Source organism: Gopherus evgoodei, chromosome 2 (assembly GCF_007399415.2).
Source record: "Gopherus evgoodei ecotype Sinaloan lineage chromosome 2, rGopEvg1_v1.p, whole genome shotgun sequence".
Taxonomy (NCBI): domain Eukaryota; kingdom Metazoa; phylum Chordata; order Testudines; family Testudinidae; genus Gopherus; species Gopherus evgoodei.
In genome coordinates, this window is record NC_044323.1 from 73,902,997 (window position 1) to 73,916,993 (window position 13,997).

At 37.2% G+C, this 13,997-nt stretch overlaps 1 protein-coding gene across 1 annotated transcript in view; it reads left to right on the top strand.

The window, feature by feature from the left end:
* ZCWPW2 (zinc finger CW-type and PWWP domain containing 2) overlaps nt 1-13,997 on the top strand; it is a 113,930-nt gene that overhangs the window by 13,166 nt on the left and 86,767 nt on the right. The window contains exon 3 of the mRNA XM_030549337.1: nt 7,044-7,203. Within this exon, the coding sequence (XP_030405197.1) occupies nt 7,044-7,203 (160 nt within the window). The remainder of the gene's footprint in view (nt 1-7,043; nt 7,204-13,997) is intronic.

The window sequence follows — 13,997 nt, forward strand, 5'->3', positions numbered from 1 at the left end:
ATTGTTCTACCAGGGGTGAAAGTAACTTAAAGGACTTACTGGTACACAGAGCGGCCGGGCTGGGCAAGGTGGAAGGAGGTGGCCTTGGGCCCCCTGAAGGTCCTGCTCTCTCCCTAATCCCCCAGGACTCACCTGCCACCTGTAGAGCTGGGCTGGGAGGAGCTGATGCCGAGCCTGCCTACTTTCCACTAGGGACACGGCAGCGGTCAGTCCCTGGAGCGAGGCAATGGGGTGGGGAAATTGGGGCACAGCTGGGGGGGGGGGCCGATCCCTGGAGCAAGGGACTGGGGAAATCAGAGCACAGTGGGGTAGGAGGGCCCATCCTGGAAGCGAGGGCCTGGGGTGGGAGGGCATCCCTGGAGTGAGGAGCCGGGGTGGAGAAATCAGGGCACAGCAGAGTGGGGTTGGTCCCCGGAGCAAGGTGCTGGGGTGGGGAAATTGAGGCACAGCAGGGCAAGAGGGGAGCAGACAAGTCAACGCGTGCACACACACACACACACACACACACACACACACACACACACACACACACACACACACACACACACACACACACACACACACACACACACACACACACACACACACACACACACACGGACAGTGTCAGTACCTACTTTGGAGCCTGGTCCCAGAGTCATTCAGTTCCCCACATCAGGCAAGGGGGCAAGAGCAGCAGCAGCTGCTAAGCAGAGCTGTTCCTCCATGCTCCAGCAGCAGCTGCTGCTCTCCTTCCCTCACCCCCTCACACAGTGGCGGAGGCTGCTGGAAGCTGCCAGTTTCCCTTTTCAACCAGACATTCCAATTGAAAACCAGACACCTGGCAACCCTAATTAGGCACAGTAGTAGGCCACCATGTTGATAGCCTAGGCAAACATCCTACTGCTTCTTTGAGTGTTAGGGCTTCCAAATGCCTCTCATCTGTCACTTTGGTGTAAGTTAGTGTGCAACAGATAGAGGGGAAGAGATGAAAGATTCCTATTCTAAAAAGTTGAAGTCTTACTACAAGATTACTGCAAGGGAGAAGCTTACCATCTTTCTCTGAGAAGGTTAAACTCTTTTCTTCTCTACCAAATGTTTCCAGTGTAATCTTTGATTTAAATATTTTCAGTTAATATTTTAAATATAAATAATACGAATAACTAAATTAAATTCCTTAGGTTTGAGTCTCTGGGGCAGTTACAGATAAATTTAATGTAATGGAGGACAGTGAATGACATAAGTGATAAAATTAAAAACTTTATTTAAAATAATTAGTTCAAGCAAACAGGCTTTACAGTATAACCACATATTGCATTTTATACTTACATTCTAAGATGAAATGGTGCATCCAGGGGTGATCAGTTCTTGGTTGAGAAGAATCGTGTATAATCTTTCTCTAATGGTGTTTTGATGGTGTATGAGCACGCTAATCTAAAATTAGCATACTGGCCTCTTTATAATCAGTTATAACAACACCCTTTCATTAATTAGCATTAAGCTTGCCTTTTTACCATATCTGTATTTCTGCTATCATATTTAAAATGCCTTCTTCTCCCTCACTGGTTATTTAATTCTAAATATAATTAACGTATGTGTAAAAGCTATTCCAATATCTGTCAATATAGACAGCATTCTTCCAAAACATTCACAGTTTGTCTAAAACTTGTTAAAACCAGTTAGGTGCAAAAATGTTATAAATTGGTACATAATCCCAGGTTTTATCTCTAACTTGCCTCTGAAATGTCTCACTTTATTTCACCCACAGTTTAGCAGGCCTCACTATTGACAAGCCTAAATTTATGTTACATAACCTAATCTCTATTTACATTTCCACACATTTCTATTACATTTTTATTTGACATAAACAAACATGGCTGCGCCAGTCAATGAAACTGTTCTGTGTAGTGAATCTGGGCTCCTACAGTTGTGGGGGAAAAAAAAGTTGACGACGTCTTGCTCTGAGGACTTTTCACATACATTTTGGTTAAAATCAGTGTGTGTGGCTTGGACTTTTCTATTCCATAATATCAGAGTCCTGCCAGATGGAAGCAAATGGAGTGTTGCATCTGATTGAATTTCAACCTGTTCTGCTCACTGTGGTTTGGAAGCATGTGGACAGTTGTAATCTGCAACCTTAGGCAACTCATGGTAAAGGCAAGTGGGGACATTAGAACTTTGCTGGCAAAGATTTGATAATGCTTCCCTATGAGAGGGTCAGGGTTGGGATTTCTTGAAGAAATGCTTATTCATCTCTTTTTTTCAAGGGATCATTTCTTGATGTGGGCAGTTTCTAACTTTCCTTTTTAAAAGTTGTGGCAAAGCCACTCTGATACCATTTGAAAAGATTGTTGATCTTTAATACCTGTCTTTAGTTCTAGGAATTGTGTGGAGCCTGTGGTGCTTTCATTGGCTGATAGTCTAGTAGTGTAAAAGGCTAGTTGTCCACCTTGAGTATTTTAGACATGATCAACCTTTCAGGTCACTGATCAGGAGATAAAGCTGACTCATCTATGGATCTGGAAGAGAGTGGATGGAGTTGCACTTCAATGGCTCCATTCCTGCCTTTTGAAGATATAACAGAAGTGGCTACTGAACAGTTGCTTATCTGTTCCAGAAGCTTTTTCATGTAGGGAGTCTTAGGGCTCTACTGTCTGTCCTATTGAATGTGTATATAAGGATACAGAGAGAGAGAGAGAGAAGCAATATGGACTTCAGTGTCATCTCTATGCAGATGACTGGACTATGTCTCCTTTTCATTCAAACTGTATAATGCTCTGTCTTTATATTCTTGATGTCTGGCCAGGTAAAGTCCTGCATGAGAACAAGTTAAGTAGAGATTAAGGCTGTCGATTAATCACAGTTAGTTCAAAAAAATTAATAGTGATTAATCGCAGTTTTAATTGCATTGTTAAACAATAGAATACCAGTTGAGATTGATTAAATATTTTTGGATAGTTTTCTACATTTTCAAATATATTGATTTCAATTACAACACAGAGTACAAAGTGTACAGTGTCATTTTATATTTTTATTATAAATATTTGCAATGTAAAAGTGATTTAAAAAAATAATAATTTTCAGTTCCCCTCATACAAGTACCATACTGGAATCTTCATCATGAAAGTGCAACTAACAAATGTAGATTTTTTTTGTTTTTGGTTACATAAGTGTTTTATTTTTGAGTGCAATATAAAACTTAGCCTACAAGTCCGCTCAGTCCTACTTCTTGTTCAGCCAATCGCTAAGACTAACTAGATTGTTTACATTTACGGGAGATAATGCTGACTGCTTCTTATTTGCAATGTCATTTGAAAGTGACAACAGGTGTTTGCATGGCACTTTTGTAGCTGGCACTGCAAGGTATTTACATACCAGATATGCTAAATATTCGTATGTCCCTTCATGCTTCGGCCACTATTCCAGAGGACATGCTTCTATGCTGATAACGCGCGTTTAAAAAAAATGCGTTAATTAAATTCTGTCTGAGCTCCTTGGGGGTAGAATAGTATGTCCCCTTCTCTGTTTTACCTTCATTCAGCCATATGTTTCATCTTATAGCAGTCTCCTATGATGACCCAGCACATGTTGTTCAGTTTAAAAACATTCACTGCAGATTTAACAAAACGCAAAGAAGGTACCAACATGAGCTTTCTAAAGCTAGCTATAGCACTGAACCCAAAGTTTAAGAATCTGAAGTGCCTTTCAAAATCTGAGAGGGATGAGGGTGTGGAGCATGCTTTCAGAAGTCTTTAAAAGAGCAACACTCCAATGCAGAAACTACAGAACCCAAACCATCAAAAAAGAAAATCAGCCTTCTGCTGGTGACATCTGACTCAGATGATGAAAGTGAACATGCGTTGGTCTGCACTGCTTTGGATCGTTATTGAGCAGAACTCATCATCAGCTTGGACGCGTCCTCTGGAATGATAGCTGAAGCATGAAGGGACATATGAATCTTTAGTGCATCTGGCATGTAAATATCTTGCGATGCCAGCTACAACAATGCCATGCGAACGCCTGTTCTAGCTTTCATGTAACATTGTAAACTAGAAGCAGGCAGTATTATCTCCTGCAAATGTAAAAAAACCAAAACAACTTATTTGTTTGAGTGACTGGCTGAACAAGAAGTAGGTCTGAGTGGACTTGTAGGCTCTAAGTTTTACATTGTTTTGTTTTTGAGTGCAGTTATTTTTTGTGCATAATTCTAAATGTGTAAGTTCAACTTTCATGATAAAGAGATTGCATTACAGAACTTGTATAAGGTGAATCTAAAAATACTTTTTTTACAGCACAAATATTTGTAATAAGAAAGTAAATATAAAGTGAGTACTGTACTCTTGGTTCTATTATCACAGAAATCAATATATTTGAAAATGTAGAAAATATCCAAAATCTTTAAATAAATATTTTGTTATTTAACAGTGCGATTAATTGTGTGATTAATTGCAATTTTTAAAATCACTTGATAGCCTTACTAAAGATCAAGCCGGATAAGATGACATGGTGCTATATAGATGGAACTACCCAGAGAAAGTGGGGAAGATAATAGCAGTTACCTCTCTGGAGTAGAGTGTGCGCCCTTTATTAGTGAGATTCACAATCTCAAGCTGTTGATGGTGCTTGGCATTGCTGGATTTCCGTGGCCACAGCAGCTAGAAGTATGTTTATCTGTCTTTCTTTGGTGAAGAGATTGACATATTTCATCTGTGACTTGGATCTTGCTATATTGCTTTTTTTGATGTGTAAAGAATGCTTAAAAGGTGTGAGGTATAGTTTTGGTTTTGTTTAATTTTTTTAAATTTGGCTTGTTTTTTTATTAGAAATGCAGGTATTGTCTGACCTGGAAGACTCGGATCTTGGAGAAGTAGTGACATGAGAGCATCATAAAAGTCAAGAGAGAAAAAGCTGAGCAGTTTAAATTCCTAGACTATGTAACATTTTAACTTAAATTACTTATATTTTAGAGTATGGAACCCTTTGTTAAAGATTGAATGTTAACCATATATACTTGTTGGAGACTCTCTCCTTCCTTAACAACTTTTTACACTAAGCCATAGAAGACTAGTATTGACATTTCTGATATTTCTAAGGTTTAAAAAAAAAAAAGGAAAGTCTTTCTTTAGACTTTTTTACATCATAAAGAAGCAAAAAAGAGCAAAAGTTCAGTTTTTCAAAAATCCTTTGTAGTTAATTTTTAATGATGATTCTGATATGCAACATAAGTTTTGTACTTATGTTATTGATTTGCTTGAGTTGATGTTTTAAAAATCTATAAATATTTGTATTGTTTGAATCCTGGCTACCCCAGAGACTACTTATGTATGCACTGTCACAACAGTTGAGATCCATTTAGATTCTTTAGCTAACAACCCCTAAATGTGAATCTCATTGTTTGCACAGGAGGGGTCTTTTGCTTTGGAATTTCCTTCCACTGTTGGTCTAGTGAAGTCCAAGTTCATTGACTTTTTCAGTGCAAAATGTAAAAGGTATCTCTTTACTTAAGGCTTGTCAGTTACCTTCACTCATGTGAAGTAGTACCTCACTCTGTAAGTGGTCTGGTTGATTTCGGTAGAACTGTTTGCAGCGTGTTACTCATTAGGAGTAAAAGTGGCAGATTCTGGCCATTGTGCTTTTGCTTGAGGGATAGTACTTTGGTGGGATGAGTCTTTGTCTGCTGTAAGAGGGTCATTGTACCCTTCCTTGGGTGTTATCTGTGCCTCAGTTTACCCTTCTGCCTCTGTGTTAACTACATATCACAAAATGATAGTTCTAAATAAAAATGTACACTTCTGGGGTCTGATTATGAGTTGTCAAAATCTGTTCAGCTGTTCACCCTTGTATTGGGCTTTCCAAGTTTAATTGACTCTTCCCCAGGGCTTCACAGTAACTCTGGGGTCAGCATCCGGGTTTCCCGTATCTCACACCATATTGCTCTTGTTCGCAGGTATTTCTGCTAAGACTATTCCAGACCCTTGGCTGATGCTGTGCAGCCAGCAGTTGTCCTTCAGCTGTCTCTCTGGAGAGTCCCATACAATATATTTCGTATTTCCCTGGCCTCCCCCAGTCTGAGCCTAGAGCACTGTTTTTTATAGTCCTGACAGCCAGTCACATGCTCCTAAGTCACAATCCTTTCTCTTGAGTCTGTTTGCACTGTTGCAAGAAGCTGTTGTCCTTCCTGAAATGGAAGGTTAACACACTTCCTGCCAACTCTGGGGTGGGGTCTTTGTAGTCCATCACAATGTGGATAAAGGAAGGAATTCTTTCCATTTCTGTTTTTGTTGGGTTTTTTATTTGCTTTTTAACATTTTTTTCTTTAATTGTGTATATATACAAAGATGTTATCATGGGATGAATAAAAAAGAATTCTTTCACAGCCATGTTTCCTGTGCTGCTTATGATGGGTGTTTCTCATTCTCTTACTATAAGTACTGTACCACCATTTATTTTTTTTTTGTCACACTGAACAAATATCAGGTCACCTCTACCTGACTGAAAGGAAGTGAGACTTCTGTGTGTGTAATGAATCAATGTAACATGGCCTGTAGATTTTCAGTGCTAATGAGCAGCTTTTTCAAAACCATAGCATGGGGGAGGAACCCAATAAATTCAAATGTTCATAAGGACAATTGTAGTTTGAAATCTGATACTGCAGGCAGATAAGAAGGGAGATTTACTATCTGACCTTTTCACGTTCCTCATATATAATATATATTTTTATAATTATATTTGACAAGTTAGCAAGGACAGTTTCAAGCAAAGAAGACCTGAAGGTGATCTCTTACCCCTGAACTACACAAGATGACTAGAAACCCAAATGAAATGAAGACCTAAACTGGTATAATTAACCAATATCACCAGATATTGGCATGTATGGGTTTTCTGACCTTTGTGACAAAATATTGTTACTATTATATTTATTATTTATAAAGCCCTAAAATATGCTAGACACTCTAGGTATTGCAGATAGGAAGAAACTTAAATATTTGGTGGTAACTGAGGTATTGATATTGCTTGTTTTAAAAATATACATTTCTGAGTGTCTCAAAAATTATTTTTTAAAGATGGCCTGGCATACTTTGTCCTGATCCTCTTAATGGACAATATGTGACATATGACATGGATGGATATGTTGAAAGCAATCATGTAGAATTCTTAGGTGATCCTCACTCCAGAGGTTGGGTTGCCGTGAAATATATTAGCCGTTACCCTAAGTCAATTAAGGTAGGTAGAATAATATATTAACATTTCATAATGCTGGCATTTTATGTGTATGCATGTTAAATATTCTAAAATAATTTACTTCATATATTTACTATTAAAGTGAATGAAAATTGCTATATGATCTGAATCAATAATAGAATATTTGTTTAGGTATAATAGCTACAAATAACATTGTGTTAACTGTTTGGAATCTTGGGTTCACTTTTAAATTAAGAAATTTGAAAGTCAGCTAATAAAATTATTTTTTATTTTGATGGATGTAAAAAGCAGATTCAGATGAGCCTGTGCAGTTGCATTTAAACACACATTTTTGTTACCTAGAGCAATTTCAGAGAATGTAAACTTACAGTAATAGCCTCATGCAGAAAGACCTTAAGGAGTGTAACCAGTTTTACAACTTTCATACAGAGAGTTCCACTTTTTTCTTACTATTTTTTTTTTTTGCGCTATACACTTAGTCACAGGCAACCTCAAAAACATGCAAGTAATTACTGATTTATTACTGATTTAACAAACCTAAAAGAATACCACCTGTTTCTGTTATTTCCAATTATTCTGTTTTTGCTGTATTTTTTAAAAATGAGCCTAGAAAACAAAAACCTCAATGTGCATTTACTGTCAATGTGAACTAGAAAAAAAGTCACAAATATTTGCCATAAAACTCAAGGCTATTCCAACCTGCAGCTTTTCCACGTGTAAAATGCCCAGTGGAATAATATACTCTTGCTGTTGCCAAGAGAAGGCATCATAATGGCCTTGTCAACATGTTTTGTATCTGCCCTGGCCATGCGTCCCTTTAAGTAAAGATACCACTTTGGGGGTTATATTGCTTGTCTGTGGTCATCTGGCAGAGGTGAGATTGCAGCTGCAACTTCCTCTTGGTACTTCATATGTGGTGGCCCTGCAGACTTGTTTATGTTAGCAAAAGTCTGGGTAAATCTGAAGTGAACTTGACCCACTGCCTTAATTTGGTGTTCTGAATGTACAATGGCTATCAATATCTTGATCTGAATTAAAGAAGAAGAAGTGTGTTTTATTTACTATCCTTCAGTTTGAAACATTTTTCCATTGTTCACTGTCTCTTCAACCTTCATTGATACATGTTTTCTTCTGGGAGACATATAATAAAATTACATCATTCTCCTTTACAGAATTGGATAACACCATTGATGGGTTCAGAACTACCATCCTACTTTTGTTCAACTAATTAGTCATATTTTCTAACTGGTTTTGGCTCATTTTCTCCAAATCTTTGTTAAAAGTCATGTTTAATTAGCTGGAACTAAAATAGTCAATGATACATTATTTTATATGTGTATATATAATATAATACACATACATATTTATCAGTTCAAAGTTTGAAAGAAATTAAGAAATGACCTTAAAATAAACTGGAATTAGCCTTTAGAAAGGTAAGTTTTTTGGTGAATCAGTAAATCTAGATTTGTCTTTTAAACATTTCATAAACTTTACTGTAAAGCTCCTCTTTTATTTACGTGTCTCTGGGGAAAAAAGGCATCACTTCTGCAGTATGTAATTTAAGAGTGAATCTTGATTATCCACTTTGTAAATTAGATATTCCTCTTAAGTAAACTGTCAAATAGTCATTTGCCATGTGGTGTCCTTGCACCAGAGAGTGTACCTTCTCTGTTTTCAGACTTCTTCAGACAGAGACTGCATCTGTCCCCTGGAAACTGAACAGCTTACTCAGAAAATTAAACTATAGCTTATTGACACCAGCAGCAAGGCTTCAGTCCCTTCCCATCTAATTCTCTCAAGAGTGGAGTAGGGCTCTCACTTTTAAAGGATTTCTACTTTAACATAGTTATCAGAATGGCTTTCAGAGTGTGTGTGTGCGCGCGTGTGTGTGTGCGCGCGTGTGTGTGTGTGTGTGTGTGTGTGTGTGTGTGTGTGTGTGTGTACAGCCATTATCAATATGCTACCCTTTGTCCTTTCTACCACACTAGCAGTATTTACCAAGGGTCTAACAATGGTCACAGCCCATCTCAAGCATCCTGTATGTAGAAGTCCAATGTAAAGGACGTACAGTTTAAATTTTTAACTCTCTTAATAAATTGGAACACGTCCACGCTTGTACACGCCCAACAAATCTCCTTCATAGGGGCTGTCTGAACTTGTGTTAGGCCAAGGCACATCTTGTAGCAGAGAGTTTCAGACAAATTTATTAAGCAACCCTACAAAAGCAGTGATAATTCACCTGAGGCTTTAAGTCTCCTGGGGTCTTCCATTTGTCACTTTATGCTTATCTGTGAATGAAGTGGGTACAGCACTGATTGGCAGCAAAATTAACTCCAAACATGAACTACGTGGGAGCTTTCCAGAGAATGTTTCCAAAAGTCTTCAGGATTCTGTACTAGTGAGCATTCCCAGACACTGTTTTGCAGGAGTTCATTTCAATTTTCATTCTCAACTGTTATGATCATCATAGACTGGAGAGCTCACCTTCAGGAGGTTGATTTGAGCATTGGCCTGCTAAACCCAGGGTTGTGAGTTCAATACCTGAGGAGGCCATTTGGGGATTGGCCCTGCTTTGAGCAGGGGATTGGACTAGATGATCTCCTGAGGTCCCTTCCAACCCTGATAATCTAGATTCTACCTCCTTGTGGACTATGAAGCTCAATATAAATGTTCTGGAACTCTGTTATATATGGAGGCTCTAATATATATATTTCCTGCAGTTGACCAAAAGCTATATTATTCAAGTGCTAAGAGCAATATGGTAGCTATGTGTTATATCAACAAAAAAGGACATTCTTTCTCAACTGTCAGCAGCCAGTGGCCCTGTGAGACTGGTGCCTGTCTCTTGAAGTACACTTGATACCTCTACATCTGACACAAATAACATTTGCTAGCAGGTTCAGGATTCAGAGACAACAAAAGTTGTCACTGGAAAGACCATGGTATAGCTGCTGTTCAAAAATTGGGGTCATTTGTCCATAGACTGTACTGATGCTCAGTGGGGAGAGACATATCCTTTATTTTGCTTCAGAGCAGGGATGGATGGAGATTTGATCACAGATGCATTTCTGTTGGATTGGAACAAAGGAATTCTATACATTTCATTGATCCAATGAGTAATCAGAAGCATGTAACAAAACATAGTCCAAGTCATATTGGCTGCTGCAGCAGGGGCCAGACAGTATTCGTACAGAGATGAAGATCTCTCAGAGGAGTCTCAATTTCTTTAAATGGTATTAACTGATTTTCTCTTTCCAGAAGACTCCTCTTGCATCCTAATCCAGAGTTGCTTCGCCTTATGCTTTGATTCACAGAACAGTGAGTACATCTGCTCTCATGTGCTGTGGAAGTGCAGGAGATTCTGCTACTATCTAGAAATCTATTTACTTTGAAATGTTACACTTGGAAGTAGAAAAGGATTTTCCTCTGTGGGTAGAGGAAAACAGTCCATCTCCTCTTGCAGCATCCAAATAACTCACTTTAAATGCAATAAATACTCAAAATATCCCAGCTTTTTCTTACTGACATCACACGGTGACATCTCAGCATATCCTTTGCCAGTGAAGGGTTTCCCATGTCAGTTATCTCCCCATCACAAGATTTCTGAAAGGAATTAATAATAATAATAAGCCTCTGACTACGAGATGCTGGGACTAACGATAGGGGATGTATCACCTGATAATCATCCTGTTCATTTCCTTTGATGCATCTGGCATTGGCCACTGTTGGAAGACAGGATACTAGGCTAGATGGACCATTGGTTTGACCCACTATGGCCATTCTTATTTTCTAGGTCCCTTCCAGTCCTAGAGTCTGAGTCTAATATCGCCCTCCTAGTCATAGAATCTGGTCAATCATAGGGCTTTAGTTTGGTACTGTAAAGTTGATAGACTCTCCTTCTCAAATCTTGGGAATGTGCTCTTTGTTTCACATGTTATTAAAGACCTAATTTTTAATCACAAGTACATCTGCAATGAGTGAGTTGCATGCTTGAATGACTAATCTTGATTTCATCTAATCTGTGTTCTTAAAAAAAAAAAAAATCGTATCTGGGGAAAACTAGATTCAGTAATCCAGATGGATAGGACTACAGCTTTGTCTAGATTAGGAAGAATGTTTTTCTAAAAGTTGTTACCTAAATTGAGTTGGCTAACATGATTTGAAACACTTAACACCTAGTGTTGACACAGTTTAACACTTTTACAATTGTCTTAAAGTAATAGTGGAAGAAAAAGAAAAACCCCTTGCCCAAGTAGCAGAGAAAAATTTGTATGATCTGTTCAAGATTTCAACAACCTTTTGGTGGTTATAACAGAAAAGGCAACTAGACTTGCGGAAGATGGAAGAAAGCCAACTAGTATAGCATCTCCAGAAGAAACTGCACCTCCATGTAACAAGCAAAAGACTATATGACTCTGGCCTTTAGTCTGACACCATCAGTTCCTAGGAGGCCGATATCTGCTCTTCTCAGAGGAACGTCCACTACCTCAAATAAGTGGGTCATGGAAATATTGAGAAGAGATTTGCTCTACAAACCAAAAACATCATAAATCCTTGATTTATCTAATCCTTCATTCCAAAAAATCCCCCAAGATTCATGGAAGAAGCCATCGCTCATCTCATCTGGAGAGACTTTATATTTAAATACACCATGAACACACACTTCCATGTTGAATTTAAAATTGAGACTTTTCTTAATCCTTTACTTTTTTTTTTTTTTTTTTAAGGAATCTTCTGTGGTCCATGGATATGAAGGAAGCATATGGAAATGGGAAAAATCAAGGTGTCATAATGACTGAAATAAGAAAGCACAAATTCTTAACTTTTTCATGAGCTTTTTAGTCAGTCTAATGACATTAAGGTCACATTTATTTGTATGCATGGATTTACCAGCTTGATTTAAATAAATTCAAGAGGTGTATAAAGAAAAGTAAACAATTGCCAGTTGTATTAATTTCTAATTATCAGTGATATTTAGAAATGCAATGATATTTAGTATCAATGAGAATTGAGAAATAGAAACAGCTTACTCGTTTTACTTCAAAGTGGTCTTGTTCTACTATTGCTACCACAGAAGATACATTAACAAAAACTAAATATTGAGTAAACTTATAATTTAAGTGAATTGCCATGTGAAAATATTAATCTGAAGTTATTGGCGGTATAAAAAAGTAAAGAACTCTTGACATTTTGGTCCATATGATTGCCAGAAATGTTATAAAGTAATATTCCTATTAAATTTGTGTCAAGTATCAGAGGGGTAGCCGTGTTAGTCTGGATATGTAAAAGCAGCAAAGAATCCTGTGGCACCTTATAGACTAACAGAAGTTTTGGAGCATGAGCTTTCGTGAGTGAATACCCACTTCATCAGATACATGCATCTGTGGGTATTCACTCGTGAAAGCTCATGCTCCAAAACGTCTGTTAGTCTATAAGGTGCCACAGGATTCTTTGCTGCTATTAAATTTGATTGTTTTAAAATATTCATTTGAAAAAATTAACTTGCTAAAAGAGATGCTTAAAATGTAAGCTAGAACATTGTCAATTTCATCTTATTTATGTTCATAATATTAACTTTGGCTTTGTCCATCTAATATTTAGAAGTATTTATTATAAAACAGAATAGCCAAATCAGCTCAGAAACCTAACTATTAATAAAGAAAGGTCTGTTAGCATTCACTTAGAAGTTTTGAATTATATACCTGACATTTAAAAAAACTTTCACTAACTTTTTATAAAGTTCATACACTCTTGAAAATGTTCTGTTAAGTAGTTTAATAAAAATACAAAAAATGAATCATTTTTTCTTCTTGCACCGGTACATGTTAATGGTATTTTTGTCAGGGTGTTTATTTTGGTTTGGTTTGGGTTTTTGGCAAGCCATTAGGTTCTTTGTGTCTTTTCCTCATCTGTAAAATAGGATGATAATTATTACAATACTTCTCATGTAAGGGCATTGTGAAGCTTAATCAAAATGTTTGAAGTAGTTTGAAATCCTGGAAGGGAAGATGCTGTACATGTAAGGCTTTATTATTATTACTATTGCTTAATTTCAATTACCTGCTCAAAATTATGTTTTGAAATTTAGAGCTTGCTACTTACTATCATATCTTTTAGCAAAGGTACTCAAAAATTGGATTAATTTTGAACAAGCTCTGAAGACACATTTAAGTCATAAGAATTGAGATTTGCTGTGTCTTTCTCACAAATACATCATGCCAATAAGTAAGGTTACTTGAAGTGTTTTATCACAAGACTCAGAACTTTTTCCAGCTCACAGCTCTGACATTCTCATGGTCTTTAACTTAATCTTTTTTATGTGTCATATTTTAATTCCTGGAACTGGGAAATTATTCCTGGAAACTGCATCCCAGCTGGGAAATTGTAGGGAAAAATATGTCCCCAAGATTTTAAAATGTGTGTGGATCTATGAACCATGACAAATTTTGCAAGGCAGTATTATATACTATGTCTGAAAGTTTTTTTGCAGTTTAATTATAAAGCTTGTCAGATGATTTTCAGCCACTTTTAAAAAACCTTGAGAAAGTTGAGGCTGCAATCCAAAGTGTGCATTGTAGTGGAAATTGTCTTAAAATTTCTTGCAATACATTTTCCATCTTTTTTTTGGTCTGACTGATAATTTGACTATTGGTAACAAAATAATTATCTGATTTAAAATTTTTCCAAAGAAAAATTCTGAGTGAGAAAAAAACACTTTCAGTTCAAAGATTCTCCCAAGTGCTTTTCAGCCTGAGAGCCACTAATCCTTGGCATGGGAAAGTTTCATATTGAACAATGGTCTTATTAAAAATGGT